Raw genomic sequence first — 23,706 nt, 5'->3', positions numbered from 1 at the left:
ATTATCCATAATTAGTGTAATAATGCATTGTAACTAATGTATGTTATGACACCCCCCGCGCGCGCTGTGCCGCACTGAAGGGGTTAATGGGCGCCTGTAAACAAATCCAATTGAAAAGGGAAACGTTTTCTAATCTATTATGATTGTTGATTTTTCTTGTATGAGGGGTAATAGTAATATTTTTTTAAAAGTATAATAAAGCATTTAACGAAGCTTTTAATGCGAGTACAAATTATTTATACAGGCATAAAAAGGACTCCTATTACTACCGGGTGGACATGTAGGACCCCGGTAGAAGCTCTTTAGTTGAGTTTTATCGCGTTACAAAAGTCGCAGGTGGCGACAGAGACGTTTGTTCTAAAAGTTGCTCATTCTAGAAAAATAAACACACCAAGATGGACAGAACAGTCTCTCTACCCAATCAGCCCGATAAAACTGCAACAGGTAATAGCACGTCACTCTTTTACACTCGTCTTGGGCATTTAAGTAGGGATTTGTGTTCGTTTTTAGACAGTCTGACTGAGTCATTTGTTGCAGGTTTCCGATCATTTGGTCTGAAATTTCACGATGTCAGTAATTTCAGGTTAAATCGGTGGTTACATCGTTGAACACTCAAAAGATATCGTGCTAAATTCGGCATATCTCAGTTATTGTATAAGCTGTTGTGAGTGCCTGGATCATTTCATTGACTTGTCCTATATGAATTGTTTGTTTACAGCAGTAATTATTGATGACAACAGTCAAATATAAGTAATCTTCCTAGCAGCCCTGACATTTTTACAACCTGCATAAGAACATATGCAACGTTTGATGAAACGTGACATAAGCGCAGTGACATAACTGTGTGGTTCGTAGTGACGCTGGTCGAGAGCAGCAGCGCCCCCGGGGGGCTGGAACTGGTCAGTGCCTACCAGACCAACCGGGCGGGCGACCCTCAGGACCTGGTGGCCCTGGCATCACAAGTGCAGAAGGTGTGGCCCCCGATACACGTTTGGGCTGTCACTGAGCCGGGCGGCTTAAAATAAGGAGCTTTTCTTCTTTTAGGGAGATGATTTCATCAAAGCCAATGCGTGCAATAAGCTGACAGTCATTGCTGACCAGATCAGATATTTACAAGAACAGGCCAGAAAGGTAAGAGCTAAACTGTCATTCTTGCATACAAAGGAGGTCTGTTCTGTCACCACCTCAGTTTGAGACCTTTTCTAAATGTCCTGCCAGTTTCTTTGTGGTTGCCGTAGCGATTAATAAGCTGATAAACGGAGATCCTGGAACAGTCATGTTATTTGTATTCTAAGATGACATCTAACAAATAAATGTCATCTTGTTTTGCAGGTTTTACAAGATGCTAAAAGAGATGCTGATCTCCACCACGCTGCCTGTAATATAGTGAAAAAGCCAGGCAACATTTACTACCTGTACCAGAGGCCATCGGGGCAGAAATACTTCTCCATTATCTCACCGAAGGTCAGTGTTGGTAGCAAAAGCTTGTGTGCATTTGGTGTCCAAAGGTCATTTAAGCTGGCTGAGAGTGTGATGGTCCTAGAAAGAAGCAGTTTAGGTTGGAACTGACCGGTTTTTACTGATAGTGGCGGCTAAAGGGACGGATTTTAAGACTTCTGCTTGATAGACGTGTTGAACTTGGAAATGATCTCAAATAATGTTTTTATTTCAGTTCTGTGGTTCATTTCCTTGTATTTTAATATCTTTATTTCCTGTCCTTTTTTAAGGAATGGGGTCCAAGCTGCCCTCACCCTTTTATTAATGCTTTTAAACTTCAACACGACATGTCCTGGACTCCTTTGGAGCAGGTGGAGAAACGGGACGCCGAGCTGGCCATCATGGACAAACTGGTCAGTCAGCAGGCCTCCTTGCCTCCTGTTACCGGACCCAACTTTAACGGCCTCTCTGACTAGAGAGGTTGAGTTAAGGACTCATTTATTTATGTCCATCTGGATGAATATAAAGTGGAGCTGAAGCATAAATGGATTATTTCAGTCACCAATACCTGCTCATCTGCCACGTGTTTTTCTTCATTGCTGCTAGAAGTCACATGAACCATTTGGTGCCTTTTTAATCCGTTTGCTTCAGAGTCGTCTGTGGAACCTCCTACTTTAGGGATTTAAATATTAAACTCTCAATTGTGGCGGGAAAAAAAAACGGGAAATATCTTTATTACATTTATGGGCTGTGATTTTCCTTGTCTTTGTAAATGTTTGATTTTGAAAAAGCTTTGATAAAGGCACTTTTAATTTTAAAGAAGATCACTTTATTTTAACCAACTGGCGTCAGTCTTAATGCGATGTCAGTACCGGTGCTGTCGTGGAGGTTCTGAAAAAATAAAACTGAGAAAGTGGCCGTGAGATCGCTCCGTCAGCTGAAAGCGTCTCCCTGCGAGGACGTGACCGTCAGCAGGTAAGAATTAACGTGGGGCAGAAGACGCCAATCATCTGTGGCGATGCTGAAGAGCACGGCATCTTCCTCAGACCTGACCTTCAGCAGCACGTGAGCCTGTGGTGGCAGGAAGAGGAGCACCTTGAGCTCCTCTCCAGGACACGGATCGGACACGAGGAAGGGGAGGAAGTGTTTGTTGGCCAGGGCGAGCAGAGCTGCCTCCTGCAGCTGGCAGCAGAACAGGCTCGTGGCACAGTCTGAGGGCTTCTGCTGGGAGCTGATGTCCTCCCACAGGCTGTCAAACAAGCTCAGCTTCCTGCCTCGTCCCCAGGATGACGGTGCAGGCAGGGGCCGGAAAATCCGGTGGAAAGCCACGGGGACATCTGGGAGGAGAGTGAACCAGGAGAGCCCATCCTGGGTAGTGAAGATGGCGCTGACACGCAGGGTGGTGGGTTGGGGCTGTCTGGGCTTCAGCTTCAGCTTCACCTCAGGCAACAAACGCTCTCGGATCAAGCAGGGGACAGTAACGTCACTCAGCTCTTCATAGTTGTTGTCCGTGAGTCTGAAGTGAAGGCAGATGGTGAAGAGCTGGTCAAAGCCAGAGTCGCCTGCTTCAGTGTGCATCAACTGGTAGTTCAGAGTAATCTGTGAGGCAAAGCTACAGTCGGTGAACTGAGCTCTGTAGGCCGCTAACACCGCGTCGGCCCCCCCCGGACAATCCTCCATTATACTGGTGTTGGGGCTGGCTGGGGCGTCCTCTGGTGCCTCAGAAGGGACTTCCACCAGCCTTATTATTGCTCCCTCTGTCTGGTGAATTGTTAGCATGTTTGTGAGCCCCTCACCTTCAGCCATGATGCAGGACAGCAGCCTCTTCTTGACCTGCTGCCCCCCCTTAGTGAAACCACGCGCCAATATTCCAGACAGCTTTTCCCGAGATAATGTTGTCAGGAGCGTGTAGTAGAGGCGGGCGTGGTCCTGGATGTCCGTCTCACCGTAGCGGCAGGCGAGCTGCTGCAGGACGTCAGCCAGAGGGATGAGCAGCGAGTCCAGACTGGGGTGAACCATGAGGCGCCGGCAGACGCCCAGCAGGTTGTTGCCAAGCCGCCAATCTCTGCTCGGGGAGGATGGCGAGATGAACTTTGAGAGGCATGCGAGCGTGCTGTCCTGCAGGATCTGTCCCTCCTCTGCTATGCGCGCCAGCACCTTGAGGTGCCAGCTGAGGTCTTTTAGAGGGATCGGGTGCGACGAGGCCTCGGCGATGACTCCTTGGAGGTCTTTCAGCAGTCGCGCTGCCCAGTCAGAATCTGGGAGCTTGTCCTGGGTCTGGTCAGTCAGGTTGATAAAGTGTGGAGCCAGACAGCAGTGATGGAGGTAGAGGTTGCACAGCTTCTCCACCAGGGTCTTGGTGTACCGTTCTACGTGACAGAAGTGGACGAGAAAGAGGAAGGTGGCTCTGAAGAAAGTGACGATTATCTCTCGGCTGCCACCATTTTCTACGATATCCAGCAGCGTGCAGAGGTGCTCATAGAGGTAGGCGATTCCCTTCCCATCCTCTCCCTCTCCCTCCTCGATGCAGACCAAAGAGAGCAGTTTGAATCGGGTCAGCATGGTGGCGCTGTCATTCAACACCGTGGGCGCCAGGGCTGAGGCGAGCTGCGGCGTTAGCAGCACGGGCAGCATCTCGTCGCCATCGCTGCTGCTGCTGATTGGCCGGTTCTCGGGAAAGTGCAGGATACAGTCGGTGTAGAAGAGCTTCTCGGCGGTGCTCAGCAGCGGGTGCTGGGAGAGCATGACCAGACGTTTCAGGATGAAAGCTTCATCCTCCGCGCTAAACAGGCTGTCGGTGAAGGCCCACTTCATCAGCAGAGCGGAGTGAAGGAGACAAACCTGGAGGGAAGTAAACGTACCAAATACGTTTAGCAATTTAGCGCATTTGACAGGAAAAAACAAATATGTTGTAATACAAACCTCACTTGTGCCCAGGAGCCGCAACAGCTGCGCTCTGAATACAGCTGGAGGAACAGCCGGCACCATGGAGACCACCTCTGTCAGCCTATGTAACAGTGCGGCCTGGCACAAAGGAGTGAGGAGATAGGACTCTTCTAGGAAGGTGGACAGGACTGAACGCAGCTCTTTAAAATCAGCTCCGGTCTGAAGGGTTGGAACCCTACCCATGGGACCCAAGATAAGAGAGAAGAGTGCAGTGGCGTCCTTACTCTTAGCAGGGACGGGGTCCTGCTCCGCCTCCCATGCGACTGATGTATTTCCCCCTAGGAGAGCCTTAAGGTGCTCGGCACCAGCGTTCGTTTCCCGGGTGAGTTGATATACAGCATTTCTTAGCACTAGAGTATAAAGTATTGTGTAGGACTGGTGGAGACACGAGGGCTCCCGCTGTCGGAGTCCGCTTAAGAGCTCCAAGCGCTGGGAGAGGAGCCCTGGGCTGCAGGCCTCCAGTTCCCGCAGACAGTCGCAAGCTGTGAACCGTAAAGCACGAGCAGCACTCTCGGCGTGGAGGTCGCTGGTGTCCTGGGCGATCTCAAGAAGCAGCTCCAGGAAGTCCAGAGATGCACGGGAGTCGCTGCTTGTGCAGAAGGTGCAGACCAGAACAGAAGTGAGGGCCAGTAGAAGGTGACACCGGAACTGGACAGCTTTGGGGGGACACTGTGCAAATATAGACATGAGCTCCATGGCCGTCTCCTCTCCAACAGAGTCTGATGGACACAGCAGAGCCGAGTGCTCACATAGCGGGGCCACCAGGAGGACCTAGGAGGGATGAAAAGGCATCCGTTTGGAAAACTCCTTTAATAGGATATTGTAAATCTTGCTTTAGAATAAATATACAAGATGCATTAGGTCAAAATGACTGTAAAAACCCATGTTGATAATGGGCGATTTATTTTGTTTTTGGGCTATTCGATTCGAATCTCGGAATGTTTTAAAGCGTATTGGTGTGCCAATAGTAAATCTAAACGTATAGGTTTCTGTTTCCACCCTGATATTAAAGCCTACCTTATCATTATAAGAGAGTCTGTCATCTCGGAGCTCTCGGAGCAGATCTGCGAGGAAAGCTTCAGCTGTGTTCCCAGAGAGGAACTGGGACGGGCTGCGGGAGAAAGCACAGATCCTCTCTGGCCAGTTCAACGCCATACCTCCAAAGGTAGAAAATTATGAGCTAGGTACCGTCACTGCAGACAAAACACCTTTAAATGAGCCAGACACCCGCCAACAAAAACAGCAATAGAAGCACGACGGATTTCCGTGTTGTGTCACGTGCTAATATTTCGCTGACACTGCACCTTGTGTTTGACTTTTTGTTTTCCTGTTAAAATTCACTTGATTCACCATTTGTTGGTGGAAATGTGTCGATGATTTTTTTTTAAGAGGACAAACTAAAATTCAGTATCATTTCGTGATGACAGGTAAACATCAAGCGTCTCCCAGTTTGAACGCCAGGGGGTAGGGATGGGCGGATCGATCCCGTGGTATCGATATATCGATACTCACAAGCTACTCATTTGGAATCGATTTTCTTTTATAAATATCGATACTAACTATAAAAAAAATTGGGGGTGTATGCATCACTTTCTGCCGTAATATGTGCCGGGACACCCCTATACCTGGCGGCGTATTGAGCTGGCCCATGTCACGTGACAGGAGACAGCGAATGAGCATCAACGTGCAACATCGCCCGCCGAGCCCACAGTCAGCATAAGGTAGAGCCACAATCGTCTTAAAGCAGAAAATGTGAATATGATACTTTTTCTGAACAGCATCTGAGACTTCAGTAAAGTGTGATGACATATCTCAAGTGCACTAAAGGTGTGATGGTGTCAGACATTGTTCTAGTTAATTTTCTCATGGAACAACTGTCTTATGCAGGTTTAAAGGATAAGGAAATCCTAGTAATCAATTGACCATAATAAATTGTATATAAATGGTCTGTATTTGTCTTGTGATTTGTCTTAAATGTAATAATATTTTGTGTGACAAAAATTGCCAGTAAGAAATGAACGGTATCGGTATCGTATCGAATCCCAAAAGTGTGGTATCGCCCATCCTTAGTGTCTCGTGCCTCCTCTCACACCTGATTGGTCCGGCGCATTTCCGCTCTCCGCCGCAATAGAAGCGAGTCCGAAGTCTCCGGTTCCCGATATTCAAAGCGAAAGTGATGAAATTCACCATCATCAAAGAAAATGAGGCTTCAATCAAACTGTAATCTCGGTTTTATTGTTGCAGATTCACCACTTCTTCAACCTCCTCCTCTCTGGTTGTGTCGTTTCTTCACAATTCTGTGATGGGACATTAAAACTCTGTCAGTTCCTCCTGAGCAGACAGAGGAACTCATCATGGGGAGGAACCTTCTCCTCACCTCCACAGTTCTTCAGTACTCCACACCCCGATGGCGTAACACATTTGGACCTGGTTCAGATCAGATTACAGTAAACAGAAAATTCCAGTAAAGATCATGTCAGCGTTTCTGCGCCGGTCCCACGTGTAATAAAACATCTATAACAGGACAGATCAGCGAAGCCAGGATTGAGCTGCTCACCTGTCCGAATTAGTAATGACTGGTCCCAGTTTAGCCTTAGGGGTCAGATAACAGGTGGATCCTCCTGCGGGGTCGAGTTAGGATGGAATCATCTGCAGGAACAGAAACAATCGGGCGGGAGAAGAACCTGGTCCAGAACATTTGACCTGCGACACTCATCTACACATCTATACATTTATATATCTACTTCTACTCATCTATAAATCTGCTCATCTATACATCTACAATTCAATTCAATTCAGTTCAATCTTTATTTATATGGCACTTTTCATACACTGGGTAGCACAAAGTGCCTCACATAGGATAAAAACAACAAAGACAAACAAGAGAATCAAGAAAAAGGACACACACAGATACACACACACATACACACACTTAAACACACACACCCACACACACAAACAAGCTGAGACATGGCTGGGCACCGAGACCTGAGGTGAAGGAGACGCCACCTTTGGAGGCCCCCAGGCCGAGGGAGGTCACGGTCCGTGACCACAGGTGGTACCGCCACAAAGACCAGCCCGACCCGGACAGACCGGAGGCTCCACACCAAGGCACAGAGCCCCCTAACCCCCCAGGCCAGAGCTGTCCACGGGACAGCACCCCCAGTGGTAGACCGGAAACATCTCCCAGCCTGGCAGGCCCCCATGAGGAAACACCATGAGGAAACACCATGAGGAAACACTGGAGCTAAAAACTGAAGGACTGAAACAGTAAATGGGATAAAAGGTGTAAAAGCTAAAAACTGAGAAACTAAGAACTGAGGGAGTAAAACAGTAAAAGTATCAAATAAAATAAGGATAAGACATAAAAAAGCATGAGAACATAAAAGAAACTGAAAATAATCAGAAAATCAGTTAAAGGCCTGATTAAAAAGGTGTGTCTTGAGCCTCTTTTTAAAAACCTCAGCAGTCTCTGCGGCCCTGAGGTTCTCCGGCTGTTCCACAGTCGGGGACCAGAATAACTGAAGGCCGCTTCCCCGTGCGTTTTAGAGCTTACATGTGGAATGGTTAAAAGGCCGGTGCCAGAGGACCTCAGAGTCCGCGAGGGTTGATAGAATAGAAGCAGGTCGGATAAATAAGTCGGGCCGAGACCATTAAGACATTTAAAACACGATAAAAGACCTTAATCGAAAACGCACGGGGAACCAAAACAATCGACAAAACCGAGCACGCCCAATGCCATTAAACGATTCCCACACCCTCGTCTGCCTCGTCAGTCACGTCAGCTGCTGAGTTTTGTAATAATTGTAGGTTAGAGATGCTCTTTTTGGGAGACCAGAGAGCAGGGCATTACAATAATCTAGACCACAAGAGATAAAAGCGTGCATCAGCACCTCCGTGCTGGCCTGAGAGAAACGGGCGGACTCTGGCTATATTCTTCAGCTGGTAAAAACCTACCTTTGTTATGTTTTTGATGTGTGGGATAAAACTAAGCTCAGAGTCAAAGATCACACCCAGATTTCTGACAGATTGAGATGGCTTAAAGTCCTTTAATTTTGGTACCAGTTTCTCTCTCTGACCTTCAGGACCAATAACTAAGACCTCTGTTTGGTCCTGGTTGAGCTGTAGGAAGTTTTCTGCCATCCATGACTGGATATCTAGAATACAGTTAAAAAGGGCATCAACTGGCCCTGCGTCACCAGGAGCCACGGCGATGTACAGCTGCGTATCGTCAGCAAAGCTGTGGAAGCTGATGCCGTGGCTCCTGATGACGTCCCCAAGAGGAAGCATGGAAAGATTAAAAAGGGTTGGACCTAAGATTGACCCTTGGGGAACCCCACATCTTGTCTCATGGATTCTCGAGGAGCATGTATCCATACTTACAAAGCAGCTTCGATCAGTAAGGTAGGAGGTGAACCAGTTAAGAACAGTAACAGAGAGGCCGACCAGGTTCTTCAGTCTATTCAATAAAATATGGTGGTCTACTGTATCAAAGGCGGCGGTCAGATCCAGTAGAACCAACACCGTGAGCTTTTTGTTATCTAGGTTACACCTGATGTTGTTTAAAATCTTTAAAAGGGCTGTCTCTGTACTGTGGTTCATCCTAAAACCAGACTGATGCCTCTCTAAAACGTCATTTGAGTTTAAAAAATCATTCACTATGTTAAAAACAATTAATAACGTTTAAAAGTTTTTCTAAAATTTTACTTAAAAATGGTAGGTTGGATACAGGCCGATAGTTATTTAAAACGCTGGGGTCCAGATTGCTCTTCTTCAGAAGGGGCTTCACCACCGGAGGAGGTGGGGAAGACACCCGTCTGAAGAAGAGCAATTCACCATATATAGAAGATGTTCCTCAAAGAATCCATTAAATGTTTTAAAAGACGGTGTGGGAACTGGGTCTAAAAGGCCGGTTGTGGGCCTCACTAGGGAGAAAACCCGACCAAGTGTCCTCGCATCAACCAGGACAAAACTCTCCAGTGTCTCCTCAGGTGATGCAACATCATCCAGGAGTGTTGGTGATTAACATTTGTTGGGATAAAAGACTGGATCTAATATCATCGATTTTACTCCTGAAGTGGTCTGCAAAGGCCTCCCAGAGGGTGTCAGTTGTTGTTGTGGGACACCTGTTAAAATTACCATTGGTTTAAAGCTCAATTGTGTAAAATAGAAATTTGGGGTTGTTTTTATTGTCGGAGATTCGTTTTTTGAAATGAGAAGTTCTTGCTTGCTTGATTGTGTTGTTGTAGGTTTTGAGGTGTTGATAAAATATTTCTTTGTGAATGGTCAGCTTGGATTTCCTCCACCTCCTCTCAGCACTCCTGCAGGTTCTTTTCAGTTTTCTAATTTCTTCATTTCTCCACGGTGGTGCACGTTTTGTTCTTACTGTTTTTGTGAAGAGTGGAGCCACAGAGTCCAGCGTTGACTTTAATTTATTGTTAAAAGTGTCAACAATAAAATCACACGATGCTGGTAAAATTTCTGCAGGAGTGCTCTGTAAGATCTGGATAAAATTTGCAGCCACTTCAGGAGTCAGGTAGCGTCTCCTCACCGTTCCCACAGGGGCCCCCAGGTCCAGGGGACCCGCCCACGGACAGGCCGTAGGTTATGACCAGGTCCAGGGGACCCGCCCACGGACAGGCCGTAGGTTATGACCAGGTCCAGGGGACCCACCTACGGACAGGCCGTAGGTTATGACCAGGTCCAGGGGACCCCCACGGACAGGCCGTAGGTTATGACCAGGTCCAGGGGACCCGCCTACAGACAGGCCGTAGGTTATGACCAGGTCCAGGGGACCCGCCTACGGACAGGCCGTAGGTTATGACCAGGTCCAGGGGACCCACCCACGGACAGGCCGTAGGTTATGACCAGGTCCAGGGGACCCACCTACAGACAGGCCGTAGGTTATGACCAGGTCCAGGGGACCGACCCACGGACAGGCCGTAGGTTATGACCAGGTCCAGGGGACCCACCCACGGACAGGCCGTAGGTTATGACCAGGTCCAGGGGACCCACCTACAGACAGGCCATAGGTTATGACCAGGTCCAGGGGACCCACCTACAGACAGGCCGTAGGCTATGACCAGGTCCAGGGGACCCACCTACAGACAGGCCATAGGTTATGACCAGGTCCAGGGGACCCACCTACGGACAGGCCATAGGTTATGACCAGGTCCAGGGGACCCACCTACGGACAGGCCATAGGTTATGACCAGGTCCAGTATGACCAGGTCCAGGGGTCCCTCTGCTGTGGGTCGGTTGTTTAAAATCCAAACTGTGAAGGAGGTTTAAACATTCTCTGGACACTGGGTCCGAGGCGTTGTTGATGTGTAGATTAAAATCACCAGTTATTAAAATCCTGTTGTATGTAGCGTAAATGATTGATAAAAATTCCGAGAATTGGCTGATAAAAGAGGTGGAGTATTGGGGTGGTCTGTAAACTGTTATGCTTAAAATAGGAGGGCTGCTAAAAACAAAGGCATGATGCTCAAATGATGGAAACTTATTAAAAGAGACCTCACTTGATGACATTTGGGTCCTTGTTATTGAAGCAGTTCCACCTCCTTTCCTGCCCCCCCCCCCCCCCCCCCCCCAAGCCTCTGTGAGAACAGCAGGTGCATCAGTGCCATGTCTCAGTGAGGAGAATACCATCGAGGTTTCTGTCTAAAATTAAGTCGTTTACTATAACAGATGTGTTTAAAAGAGAGCGCACGTTCAGCACGGCCATCTTTATGTCCGTGCTGAACGTGCGCTCATCCTGTCTGTTCATGGGAACGATAAAAGCACTGTTGCGTCTGGAAACAGTCCTGGGTTTCTGTCCGTATGAAATGATGGTTTCAATGGAGTGAATGAGCTGTGATGCTGATGGCAGACATGGGAGTAGTGATGGAGAGGCATGTATGGTGCAGCGTGGGGGGGTGAGCGTAGATGTGAGTGAGTGGGGCAGAGTGGTGGCGTGCATGTGCTTTAGTCAGGAGGTGGATGGAGTGCAGGACACTCCTACACATCTATACATCTACTCATCTATACATCTACACTCCTACAAATCTATACATCTACACTCCTACAAATCTATACATCTACTCATCTATACATCTACACTCCTACAAATCTATACATCTACTCATCTATACATCTAAACACATCGTGTTTCTGCACCTTTCACCTCTGTGGTGCAGCGGAGGCTCCGGCCAGCAGGGGGCGCTGTTGTCAGCGCGGACGTGGATTTAAAGCTTTTATCGGTTTATAGTTGGGATAAAGTCCGTCAGACACCAAAGATCAGTCTAATAAGGGCTCTAAAACATTCCGGGTCTTTATCAATCTCTCATCTCGTCCTGAAGCTGCTGTAAAAGTCTAAATATCAGTTTTATCTGTTTTGTTCTCGTCACGAACACGACGGGAGAACAAATGTGGTGAATTCTCCTCTGACAATGTTGATTTTCTTTCATTTTTCCTTTATAATAACCAGATTTATGGTGTAATCTGTGTTTTCCATTTTATCTCCTGTTTATTTCCCTCAAACATCAACAAATGTATTAATTTATAATTATTTTTTAATAATTAAAACACTACCTTATTTTAAAATGTATTAGAGCAGAGGTGTCAAACTCAAATACCCAGTGGGCCCAAATTCAAAACTGGGACAAAGTCACGGGCCAACGTTGATATTTATTGAAAAAATCTTCTTCTAGCTATAACATGGAACCTTTTGATATGGACCCAAACTAGTTTTGCTCAACAACTGAACACAACACAATATATAATTTATTATTGCACACATGCAAAATCGAAATTCAAATTAAAAAAAACACATCACTGGCATTCATTTCTTCTCTTTTAAATTCCAACAGTAATCTTTTGCCATTGTAAGTTAATGTAATGTAAATGTGATGCCTTTTCATCTCTTCTACTTCCTGGTGCCTTTGAGTCATTTCCAGGTGTTTGTGCTTGTCTTGGTGTTGTGTTTTATAGTGTTATCGGTTGTTGTTCTCCTTGTAATGAACATTGGCTCCACATACAAGACAGACGGGTCCGTCTACATATCTGAACAGACATTCTGCCTCCGACTTGTTCAGAAAGGAACTATTTTCTGCCTTTAATAATTTTTCAGAGGGGTAGTGCCAGAATTAGCATTAGCATATAAGGTCGCTATGACTTCCTCTCTCTTGGTGGTTGGCAAGCCACAAATTGGTGCATTACCACCAGCAGCTGATGTGGAGTGTGGATTTTCACACCAAAACACCAGCAGAGAATTCTGGTATTTGTAGTATTAGCACATGCGCTTTAACAATACCGACGGGCCAGCTCTAATAGTCAATTGATATGGCCTTGCGGGCCAAATTTGGCCCACGGGCCAGAGTTTGACACCTATGTATTAGATGATCAATTATATTTAGAAATGGCGAAATTAATTACAGGAAAACAAAAGTTTAGAGTTTAATTAGAGTTTAATTACATAAAAAAGGAAAACAATTATGGTCTCTGGTCTTAGAATTGCCTCATTTATGGTTGTCATGGCAACATGGGGAAGTCATCAAGAACGTGTTCTCATCAGTGTTGGCTGATATTTAAATATTGTAATTTACAAATGAAACAAGTGTTGAAAGAGGAGCAGATCAAGAGTCCAGGAGGAGGACAATTCTGGCATCATGGCATCTTTGCCACCACTCCCATCTGGGCACCAACTAAGAGGATCACTGAACCCTTTAAATCTCTGTACTGTCTGAGATATGTGATATATTAAAACGGTTTAAATGAAGGTTTGCGTGTTGTTTTATTGGCGACGGTCACGATTTTATCTTCACTTGAGCGACACATCAGGCCAGTAGCTCGTTGAGGAGCGTTAGCTAGCTGCCATTTCTAGATCCGTCTGAAGTGATCTTTACCTTTGACTCGGTCTCTGACCGACTGGATCGAGTTCTGCAGATTTCGTAAAAGTACACAAACACTTCCAACACGAACGTCTGAACTCATCTTCAAAGTTTGGAACTGAACGTGCTGCGTGTTGTGGAACCAACCGCAGCGCAGCAGCGGGGGACACTTTTAGAAGACGGACCCACAGCTACTTCCGGCCCGACCCCCTCATGCAGCCGCACCAGGAGCTTCATAGTTTTGGAATCTTTAAACTTTCATGTGCTGTCGGACAAATGTGATGCTTTTGTGTTACTGACCATTTTAAAGGTTGGAAAATAGATTAAAACGTAGATATGAACTCATAAATATAATGTCGGGATGTTGAACGAGGTGTTCAGAGTGAAGGAACCAACACAAACTGATTCTATTATTTTATAAGGGACTCTGGACCAGCAGGTTCTGGTTCTGGTTCTGGTCTCTCTCAGTCTGGCACATCTCCCTTTATGGCTCCATGTTTGTGATTGTTGTATTTTCATATGTGAACTGAATGAATCTGAAGTGTAATAACAGTGTAAAAACCTTCCACTCTCTCTTGACCGGACAAATAAGACATTTCATTTAATGAATAGATTTTATTACATAAAGAAAAAGCAGGTATATTTTCATGAAAACAGCATTTGAATGAAAGGTGGCAGAGAGCAGAATATATCCTATATTTTCCATACTAAAATTTCCTTTTAGCTACTCAATTGATAAATTACGACCAGAATTTTCCATATATGATTTTAAACCTTCATGGATCAGTTCCTTGATTTAGCCTTTCAAAATTATTTATTACACCTGATTAAATGTATTTAACTGACTTCCATAAGTTTTTACCTTTCAACCTGCTCCATCACTTTGGTTCACAATCTTGGGATTTAAGGCTTCAGTTTCTTTCAAACTGTAATTAATTCGTCTTCTTAAACAAACTGAACAATAATTATTCAAATTAAGGTGATTTAAAAAATAACAGAATTTTCTGGATAGAAGGTGAAACATCTTCAAAAGAGAACAAAAACAGTCCAGTTGACACAGAAAACTACCTTGAATAGAAATAATAAAGTTAACCAGTGTAGACTTTTATAATAATAAAAAACCCCAGTAAAAATGTATTTTAAAAAAGTACAGCCTCTGACAAAATGAAGCAAAAACTGAAATGGATCAGTTTCATATTAGCTGCATTTCCAGTAATTCTGAACACCGACAGCAGGGGGCAGTAAAACGGAGCCGATCATGAACGGACCCACGTTTCCCTCAAATTACGATTATTAACAAATCATTCAACTTTTAACCATAAAAATAAAGTAGCAACAGACAAACAATAGGTAACAGTGCCATGAGTCCCAGCTGAAGCCGTTTAAAGTACAAATTAGCTGTTTATTCCTGCGTCAGATCCGTAAATAAAAGCTTCCTGTTTCCTGTCACATGACCAAAATCTCCCGTTTACACTCCTGTAAAATTCCAGAATGTTTGAAGAAGTCAGACATGAGGTGAAGTTGGACTCATTTTCAAAAGGACCTCTGGCCCAGGTGGGTGCAGCCCATCAGTGGCTGAGAGCTGGGAATATGAAATGGGAATGTTTTCATGGGAATGTTTTCAATAGGAATGTTTCCGGCTGGGGCGGCACGGTGGTGTGGTGGTTAGCACTGTTGCCTCACAGCAAGAAGGCCCCGGGTTCGATCCCCGGTTGGGACTGATTGGGGACTTTCTGTGTGGAGTTTGCATGTTCTCCCTGTGCCTGTGTGGGTTCTCTCCGGGTACTCCGGCTTCCTCTCACAGTCCAAAGACATGCATGATTGGGGATTAGGCTTATTGGAAACTCTAAATTGCCCGTTTGACTGGCGTCCAGTCCAGGGTGTACCCTGCCTCCGCCCATTGTGCTGGGATAGGCTCCAGCGACTCGCGACCCTCACTGGAGGAACAAGCGGTAGATGAGTGAGTGAGTGTGTGTTTCCGGCTGCTGCAGGGCGTTCCAATCCATCTGTAACCATCAGAATCTGTGGTGGATCTATGAGACCCAGCTACAAATTGCTCCAGAATACTCAACCGCTCCTCTAGAGCATGTGTGCTGGCGTTGCGCTTGTTAGATAGTGAGCAGATTATCACAGCATTTGTCTGAACCAAATGAAAAACACTGGCTAACTGCCAAACATGTACTGAGATATTTGAAGGGAACAATGGATCACAAACTTTGTTATGGAAAATCAAAGACAAACCTAAAAATCAGTGCCTCCAGCGACTCTGATTGGGGAGCCGATTTGAGTGACAGGAGAAGCACCACAGGGTTTTGTGTGAGCTTAACTGACAGCGGGCCGACTATTTCATGGAAATCTAAGAAACAGGTCACTGTTGCCTTATCAACATGTGAGGCTGAATATGTGGCGTTGGCTGCAACCACTCAGGAGAGTCTGTATCTGATACAGTTAATGAGTGAAATAGAAAATGAGTGTATGTTGACACCAGTTACCATCTTTGTAGACAACCAAGGAACAATTGCTCTTTCCAAAGATCCAGTGAGCCGTCAAAGGAGCAAACATATTGACATTCGTTATCATTTTGTTCGCTCAGCTCTCAGTGATGGAAAGATAACAATCAAATATTGTCCCACAGAGAATATGGTCGCCGATATCATGACCAAACCGATGACAAAGTTCAAGATGGAGAAATGTGCTCCAAAATGGCGCTGTCTCAGGCGGCAGCCAGTAGTAGCAGCTCCCTAAACTTAATTGTTCTTTTTTAAAATTTCGTAGTGTTTTCTATACTTGTTTACATTCTTTTCTATTTGGATTTTCTTTCTTTCTTTCCATTTTCAACTGGAGTATTCAGACACCATGTTTTGGAGGCTCGAATACTTTTTTCTCTGTTTTGCGGTGCTTGGGTTATTCGCGGCCCCCATCAGCTGTGCCGAGAAGCGGAGCGGTTTGTTTACACACGAGACCAGCTGATGGCTCTAAGACCACCATCCTTTGTGGTCGGAGGGAAGCCCCAAATCCCTAAGGAGGTGCGGAGGAAACAATGAGGGAGTGAGGCTAGGGTTAAACAGAGGATGAAGAGGCGACGTTTTAAACCTGCGTCCCCGGGGTCATAACAGGGAATGTCAGGTCCCTGGCAAATAAGATGGACGAGCTGGAGGCGCCCACGGACCCAGGGAGTCCAGAGAGGCCAGTATCATGTGTTTCACGGCTCCATGGACTGATGCCGGACTCTAATGTGACGATCGCTGGTTTCAACTGTGTGAGTGGACCGAGACACCACCGCGGCCGGTAAGAAGAAAGGAGGGGGACTGGCCGTGTTCTTAGCAACAGGTGGTGCAGCCCGGAGCATATTCACGTCAAGGAGCGCGTGTGCAGTCCCGACGTGGAACTTATTGCTATCGGACTCCGTCCATACTATTTGCCACGGGAGTTTACTAACGTCATCGCCATCACCGTTTATATTCCTCCGACCGGTAAAGCGGACTCGGCCTGTGACGTCATCCACTCTGTCACGGCTGACCTGCAGACTAAACATCCCGGAGCCTTTATCCTCATCACAGGGGACTTCAATCATGCCTCCCTTAAGTCCACTCTCCCCACATTCCACCAGTATGTCCAGACAGGAGACTTTATGCTAATGTCACCAGTGCATACACCTCCACTACTCCCTCCGCTAGGCAAGTCTGACCACAATCTCGTGCTGCTCTCCCCATCATACACACCTGTGGTTCAGCAGCAACCAGTCACTGTGAGGGCTGTTATGAAATGGTCAGATGGTGCCGTGGACTGTCTGCGGGATGCCCTGGAGACCACCAACTGGTCTGCTCTCTGTGAACCACATGCTGAGGACCTGGATGGACTGACAGACTGTTTCTGACTACATCAAGTTCTACACTGAGAACTCCGTCCCCACCAAGAAGGTACGCTGTTACCCAAACAACAAACCATGGGTGACAAGTGACCTGAAGGCCTTTTGAATAAGAAGAAGAGGGGCTTCACTGCTGGGGACCCGGCTGAGCTCAGGAGAGCACAGAAGGAACTGAAACGCAGTCTGAAGGAGAGCAAGGACGCCTACAGGAAGAAGCTGGAGGAGAGACTGGAGAGGAACCAGACCAGGGATGTTTGGAGTGGGATGAAACAATCACTGGCTTCCAGAAGAAAGGAATACGCTCAGCTGATGGGAATGTGGACCAAGCTAATGAGTTGAACCAGTTTTTCAACAGGTTTGACTCTAGCTCCCCCTCCCCCAGCTGTCCCAATATTCCTCTGGATAACAATGGGTCCCCTTCACACCTCCCAGAGCCCCTAACACCTCTGCCAACTTCTTCCCCCTCCCCCCCCCTGCTGACACCCTACATGGATTCCAGCATGTCACCCATCCCCCCGACAGGACTATCCTTCACGTCTGGCCAGGTGAGGAGAGAGCTGGAGAGGCTCAACCAGAGAAAGGCTGCCGGACCGGACGGCATCAGCCCACGAGTGCTGAAGAACTGCCCCAGGCAGCTGTGTGGAATACTGCAGCACCTGTTCAACCAGAGCCTTCATCTTCAGAGGATCCCAGTGCTTTGGAAGACATCCTGCCTGGTCCCGGTGCCGAAGAAGACCCATCCTGTGGCACCGAGTGACTACAGGCCAATAGCACTGACCTCCCCCATTATGAAGGTCATGGAGCGGCTGGTGCTGTCACACACCTCAGACCTCTGGTGAGCCCTTTCAGGACCCTCTGCAGTTTCAGCCCAAGGTGGGGGTTGATGACGCAGTGATATACCTGCTATAGAGGGCTTAATCCTCCTTGGACAGACTAAACACCACAGTGCGGGTCATGTTCTTCGACTTCTCTTCTGCCTTCAACACCATCCAGCCAAGAGTGCTGAGGGCTAAGTTGGAGAAGATGCAGATGGATGCTCCCCTTGTTTCTTGGATCGAGGACGACCTGACAGGTCGGCCACAGTTTGTGAGACTGCGGAGCTGTGTGTCCGACCCCCTGATGAGCAACACAGGAGCTCCTCAAGGAACTGTGCTCTCCCCATTCCTGTTCACCACCACACAGCCGCGACTTCCAGTACCACTCTGAGACATGTCATCTCCAGAAGTACTCGGATGACACAGTCATAGTCGGGTGTGTGGAGAATGGACAAGAGGATGAATACAGGGACCTTGTGGAGAGTTTTGTCAGGTGGAGCAGGGAGAACCTTCTGCAGCTCAACGTGACCAAGACGAAGGAGATGGTGGTGGACTTCAGAAAAAGCAAGTCCCCCCCCTCCCCAGTCTGCATTAGTGGGAAAGATGTGGAAATAGTCCCATCTTACAGGTTCCTGGGTGTTCAGCTGGACAATAAACTGGAGTGGTCCACAAACACCGATGCTGTTTACAAGAAGGCCATGAGCAGACTCTAGTTCCTCAGGAGCCTCAGGTCCTTCAGTGTCTGCAGCAGGATGCTCCAGATGTTCCACCAGCCTGTCATGCTAGCACCATCTCCTGTGCTGCGGTGTGCTGGGGAGCAGGCTAAGCTAAGGATGCTAACAGACTCAACAGGGTCTGTTGTTGGCTGTAGACTTGATAACTTGGACGAGGTGGTGAGGGACAGGATGGTGTTGAAACTGTGGACAATCATGGACAGTCCCCCCCCCCCCCCCCCCCCCCCCCATAACACAGCAGACTCCTGCAGCCTCGCTGCTCTGAGGAACGGTACAGGAAGTCATTCCTGCCGTCCACCATCAGACTATATAACTCATCCAAACCCAGCCAATAACAATAACTGTGTAATGTTCATGTCGTAATTTTATTTCTAATTTATTCTATATTTATGTATATATGGTTATAATGCTTATAATATGTATATATTATATTATGTATATATTATATATATGCTTATAATATATGCTGTATATATGCTTATAACATTCTAATCTTATCTGTATTTATTTTTTCTGTCTCTTTACTCTGCATACGCTGCTACTATAATTCAATTTCCCCACGGGGATGAATAAAGTTCATCTTAATCTTAATCTTAATCTTAAAATGGAGAAATGTGTGAAATATCTGTTCGGTGTGCAAAGCTATAGACACATACATATATATTGGTGAAAAAAAATGTATGTAAGAATAGAAGTTGTTTATAAGCTGCACAGTCTGTATAGTTCGAGATCAAGTGGGGGTGTTGACATGTGATCTCATACGTCACTGCACTGTTCTGTGTAAATGTCGGTTTGTCAATAAAGTTTCCGTTGGTTTTGGTTTAATGGTGACTGAGTGATAGCTGTGATTTCTTCCTCAGTCGAGAATACTAATAACGCAAGTTATTCCTCGCAATGACTGCGCCACAAGCGCCAACAATAATCAATCATCAATAATCTATCAAAGCCGCCTCCACGGTGGGTTTCTCACCTGCCGACGTCACAGCGAAGCAGAAGAGGAGGCACAAGACCCACAGCTCGCGCATGATATTGGAAGAGTGAGGTCACCGCCACCGAGGGCGGCGCTTTAAGGGGCCTCGTAGGGATGGGCGGATCGATCCCGTGGTATCGATATATCGATACTCACAAGCTACTCATTTGGAATCGATTTTCTTTTATAAATATCGATACTAACTATAAAAAAAATGGGGGTGTATGCATCACTTTCTGCCGTAATATGTGCCGGGACACACCTATACCTGGCGGCGTATTGAGCTGGCCCATGTCACGTGACAGGAGACAGCGAATGAGCATCAACGTGCAACATCGCCCGCCGAGCCGACAGTCAGCATAAGGCAGAGCCGCAATCGTCTTAAAGCAGAAAATGTGAATATGATACTTTTTCTGAACAGCATCTGAGACTTCAGTAAAGTGTGATGACATATCTCAAGTGCACTAAAGGTGTGATGGTGTCAGACATTGTTCTAGTTAATTTTCTCATGGAACAACTGTCTTATGCAGGTTTAAAGGATAAGGAAATCCTAGTAATCAATTGACTATAATAAATTGTATATAAATGGTCTGTATTTGTCTTAAATGTAATAATATTTTGACTGAAATTGCCAGTAAGAAATGAACGGTATCGGTATCGGGATCGATATCGATGAAAATACAAGAAAAAGTATCGGTATCGTATCGAATCCCAAAAGTGTGGTATCGCCCATCCTTACCAGGGGGCGAAAGTGGTCACTGTTAACTACCAAATTCAAAGAAGAAGAAATAGACCAATCAGCTGTGCCGTGTGAAAACCAAACCGGAAGGGGCGTTGAAGCGCCAATTTCGTATTGTGGTCAAAACTGAATTAGCTTTTCTTTGCTTTGCTAACTTCTGGCTTTAGCTCTTCAGTTTCTACAATGACTGAAAACACCTTCCCAGTCTACAGTGTCGATGTGATAGTCAACTTTTATCGAACAGAAATTCTGACTAGTCAAGAAGCGAAACACCTCAGTAAGAGCGATCTGACTCCTGTTCCAAAGGTAAAGCTCCTTTACTACATTATGACGTTCCTTTCAATCCGTTGTCATAAAGTAGCAGAACTTCCACATTATGATCTGTAAAAGCTGTTTTTATTCTGACTTAGAGTCTGGATTAAATTTCCCTTTAAGGCGATTTCGATTAAATATCTTGCATCTTAAAGCTTTATTGTGTTTTGATTCTAGTCTTTACCGAAAAGAGACAGAAATGAGTTTTCTAATATGTCACTTTTATCTTTATTCAGACAGTATATGGGTTGTAGTATGTATTAGATCGTCATTATTATCATTAGTCATACGCTAAAATGATGAATTAGGAAGGACGCTGATATAACAGTGACAGCACCTTTTTAGTAATCACGTGAATTTAGCTGCAGCCTTTAATGGCCAACTACCATTAAATGAAATTAATGTTTAATTAAATGTTTCTCTTCCCTTTTGCAGCCAGAGGCAGTTCAAACCCTGTACATGAGAGTGTTGCACCTCCTGTACCGGTTCCGGCCCGAGTGTCACTCCATGGTCAGTACTGGTGGACCTCGTCCATACAAATTCAGTTTCCACTTGTCTGTCTTCCTTTCAATTTGGCTTTGAAGCATCAAGAGAGCGACAATATTCATGTTTAAGTTTGGATTCTGCTGCCCAGGTTCCACTGCTGGAGAACATTCAGTATCCACAGTATTATGAGGGTGCGACCGCCATCACCAGCGTCTACATCCGCATGTGAGTCCTGTTTATCTGCAAAGTGGGGAGAGAAAAAAAGGATTATTTGGTGTTTTATACATTGTGCTCTTTCTTCAGGTTGCAGTTTCTGCCCATGTGTCTGGTGTACGATTTTTCACTAAATGACCTTCTAGCGCCAAGTAAGAAATGAAACTTTAACCAAACTTGAACTTTGTTTTCAACTCGCTGTTGGGTGATGGTTGTTGCTCTTCTGGCTCCACATTTCCAGAGAAACAGAGGACTCTGACTATCCTGAGTGCCATCATGAACTTCTTTCACTTCAGGAAGCAGAGGATGGAGCTGATGTTAGAGAAGCAGGCCAAATATGTATGTTTTAAAGGGGGTGAAAGCATCACTATTGCAGACATCACTTTCTCTTATATGCTGTCCCAGCCCTGGTCGTGGTGAGGGCAGACAAGTATGAAACTGCCCTTTCTCTCTGTTGTTAGAGGGCAGACATGGACCGGCTGCAGGCTTACACCAAAAGCAATTTAGACATGGAGAAGAAGATTGAGATAATGATGTAAGTCTTCGATGGTATATACGGACCATTTGATTGATTTTATTATCACGGACAAGTTCAACGCTGCCTTGTTTCCGTGTAATTGTGGTAGCCAGCCTCTGATGTCAGCCTGATGCCTCTCTCTTGTTCAGGGTGATTCCTCCGGAGCAGCAGGCCGAGGCCGATGAGCTGGCTGCAGCGCTGGCGGAGCTGCAGACCGCCACCATGCACGAATGCCAGGAAGTGGTACGTTAGAGGGGAGGGGATGTTTGAAACCTTGGATTTACGGGAGCTCTCGGGTGAAAAAGAATCTGTCTCCTCACAGAATGCTAGGAATGACAGCATCGCAGAGCGGAAAACCATCATTGCAGAGAAGACCCAAAAGCTGGTATGTAAGACTGGTGTTGGACCTGAAACTGTGGGAGATGTCTGGCAGAAGCATCCACAGCACTGATGACACTTGATTGACACAGGCTCAGGTGAAGGTGGACGTCAGCAACCTGAAGGAGGACATCGGCAGATTTAAGTCCCAGATTGTGGAGTCTCCAGAAGAGCTGAAGAGTCAGATGGAGAAGATGAGGGAGAATGTCAAGAACATCAAGATCTCAATTGTACGTGTAAAGACTGATGGAGCATTTCTCCAGAAAAGGTTACAGATCCAGAAATGACAGGTTTTTTGTATCCTCCCTGATTACAGGAAGACTCCGATGAGCGCGTGGTGGAGCTGCAGAACATGGTCCAGAGCGTGACCCACACCGAGGCTGAGATCCAGCAGATGTACAACCTGCTGCAGGATCTAGAGAGCAGCATGAACGGCACCAAGCACAGACAGGAGGAGGTGTGGTCAGAGTCTGCTGATGGTCTCCTGTCAGGCAGGAAACACACGACTGATCTTCTGCTGCATGTTTAGCAACTGGAGCTGACGGCACAGTACGAGAAGAAGCAGAAGGAGCTGAAGAACCTTTGTGTGGAGGAAGGCCAGCTGAGGCGAGCTCTGGCCATGAGGCTGGACAAAGAGTCCAAGCAGAACATCCGCAGGCAGAAGAAGAAAGACATGAAGGAGCAGCACGTCCAAGACGTGTTGGGGTATTTATTCTTTTCCTTCCTGATCTTCCACCGCCAGAAACATTGAGGTGTGTTTTCAAAGCCAGACTTGGTCTCCAGGCAGTGCAACCAGATCCATCAGAAGCGTGAGGAGATGGCCGAGAGGATCCAGGAGATCACCGGGGAGACGCAGCAGCTGAAGGCCAAGATCCAGAGTCTGAGAGACGTCTGCAGCAAGGAGACGGAGCGAGCGCAGGTAGGACTGCCGCCCGTGCACGTGCCCGTGCACGTGCCCGTGCACGTGCCCGTCCAGCACGGTAACACTGCTGTCCGTCTGCACAGGCTCTCTACGACACTCTGTCCACCTCCATGGACGAGCTGCACAGGAGAATCCAGGCGCACGTCGTCGACCTGAAACGTGACGTCACCAAGATGTCGGAACATTTTTAGGTGTTATTTCATCCCCGTGTGTTGTTGCTCTTATTTCACCCTTCTGTCTTTTTTTCCTGTGCTACTTTTTTAAAACACGTGTTTATCATTTATGATGTTGCATATTTGTGAGTGTAGCTCAAAGGTTTCGGAATGAGCAAACGTAGACTCGTTCGACCACGTTCAGCCGCGTCAACATCGTAGTTCAGCTGTGTGCAAACGCACATTACGACTTTGTGGACTGATTTCAAATAAATAAAACTTTCATAAAACAGCTGGTGATTTATGAATTATTCCTGCTGTCATGTTTATCGTGGAAGTTCCTGAGA

General features: G+C 46.4%; 3 protein-coding genes across 3 annotated transcripts; 2 read left to right on the top strand and 1 right to left on the bottom strand.

Annotated features, from left to right (window-relative positions):
- The first annotated feature begins 276 nt into the window (after positions 1-276).
- Positions 277-2,177, top strand: c4h1orf50 (chromosome 4 C1orf50 homolog). The gene is made up of 5 exons (XM_057029274.1): positions 277-444; positions 856-971; positions 1,045-1,131; positions 1,333-1,464; positions 1,728-2,177. Exons 1-5 carry the CDS (start codon positions 396-398, stop codon positions 1,911-1,913), a joined length of 570 nt encoding a protein of 189 aa, XP_056885254.1. The 5' UTR covers positions 277-395; the 3' UTR covers positions 1,914-2,177.
- A 66-nt stretch (positions 2,178-2,243) lies between these two features.
- On the bottom strand, positions 2,244-5,834 carry ap5b1 (adaptor related protein complex 5 subunit beta 1). The gene is made up of 3 exons (XM_057029263.1): positions 5,401-5,834; positions 4,360-5,154; positions 2,244-4,278 (listed from the first exon to the last, which is right to left on the bottom strand). The coding sequence occupies exons 1-3, from the start codon at positions 5,536-5,538 to the stop codon at positions 2,371-2,373; spliced, it is 2,841 nt and encodes a 946-aa protein (XP_056885243.1). The 5' UTR covers positions 5,539-5,834; the 3' UTR covers positions 2,244-2,370.
- A 14,132-nt stretch (positions 5,835-19,966) lies between these two features.
- On the top strand, positions 19,967-23,651 carry nuf2 (UF2 component of NDC80 kinetochore complex). The gene is made up of 14 exons (XM_057029268.1): positions 19,967-20,035; positions 20,547-20,685; positions 21,127-21,201; positions 21,326-21,402; positions 21,481-21,542; positions 21,632-21,729; positions 21,852-21,925; positions 22,057-22,150; positions 22,230-22,292; positions 22,378-22,515; positions 22,602-22,742; positions 22,815-22,990; positions 23,069-23,204; positions 23,291-23,651. Exons 2-14 carry the CDS (start codon positions 20,563-20,565, stop codon positions 23,396-23,398), a joined length of 1,365 nt encoding a protein of 454 aa, XP_056885248.1. The 5' UTR covers positions 19,967-20,035; positions 20,547-20,562; the 3' UTR covers positions 23,399-23,651.
- Positions 23,652-23,706: the final 55 nt, after the last annotated feature.

This window comes from Takifugu flavidus, chromosome 4 (assembly GCF_003711565.1).
Source record: "Takifugu flavidus isolate HTHZ2018 chromosome 4, ASM371156v2, whole genome shotgun sequence".
In the NCBI taxonomy this organism is placed as follows: Eukaryota; Metazoa; Chordata; class Actinopteri; order Tetraodontiformes; family Tetraodontidae; genus Takifugu; species Takifugu flavidus.
Note: the sequence above shows the minus strand (reverse complement) of the source record. Positions and strands in the feature narration are given on the sequence as shown.

Excerpts from the sequence above, each read along its gene's own strand:
- ap5b1 (XM_057029263.1), bottom strand. The coding sequence starts at position 5,538 with ATGGCGTTGAACTGGCCAGAGAGGATCTGTGCTTTCTCCCGCAGCCCG. Across the intron at positions 5,155-5,400 it reads GACTCTCTTATAATGATAAG|GTCCTCCTGGTGGCCCCGCT; the intron begins GTAGGCTTTAAT and ends CATCCCTCCTAG. Across the intron at positions 4,279-4,359 it reads GGCTCCTGGGCACAAGTGAG|GTTTGTCTCCTTCACTCCGC; the intron begins GTTTGTATTACA and ends ACTTCCCTCCAG.
- nuf2 (XM_057029268.1), top strand. The coding sequence starts at position 20,563 with ATGACTGAAAACACCTTCCCAGTCTACAGTGTCGATGTGATAGTCAAC. Across the intron at positions 22,151-22,229 it reads TGCACGAATGCCAGGAAGTG|AATGCTAGGAATGACAGCAT; the intron begins GTACGTTAGAGG and ends GTCTCCTCACAG. Across the intron at positions 22,516-22,601 it reads AGAACATCAAGATCTCAATT|GAAGACTCCGATGAGCGCGT; the intron begins GTACGTGTAAAG and ends CCCTGATTACAG.
- c4h1orf50 (XM_057029274.1), top strand. The coding sequence starts at position 396 with ATGGACAGAACAGTCTCTCTACCCAATCAGCCCGATAAAACTGCAACA. Across the intron at positions 445-855 it reads GCCCGATAAAACTGCAACAG|TGACGCTGGTCGAGAGCAGC; the intron begins GTAATAGCACGT and ends TGTGGTTCGTAG. Across the intron at positions 972-1,044 it reads TGGCATCACAAGTGCAGAAG|GGAGATGATTTCATCAAAGC; the intron begins GTGTGGCCCCCG and ends TTCTTCTTTTAG.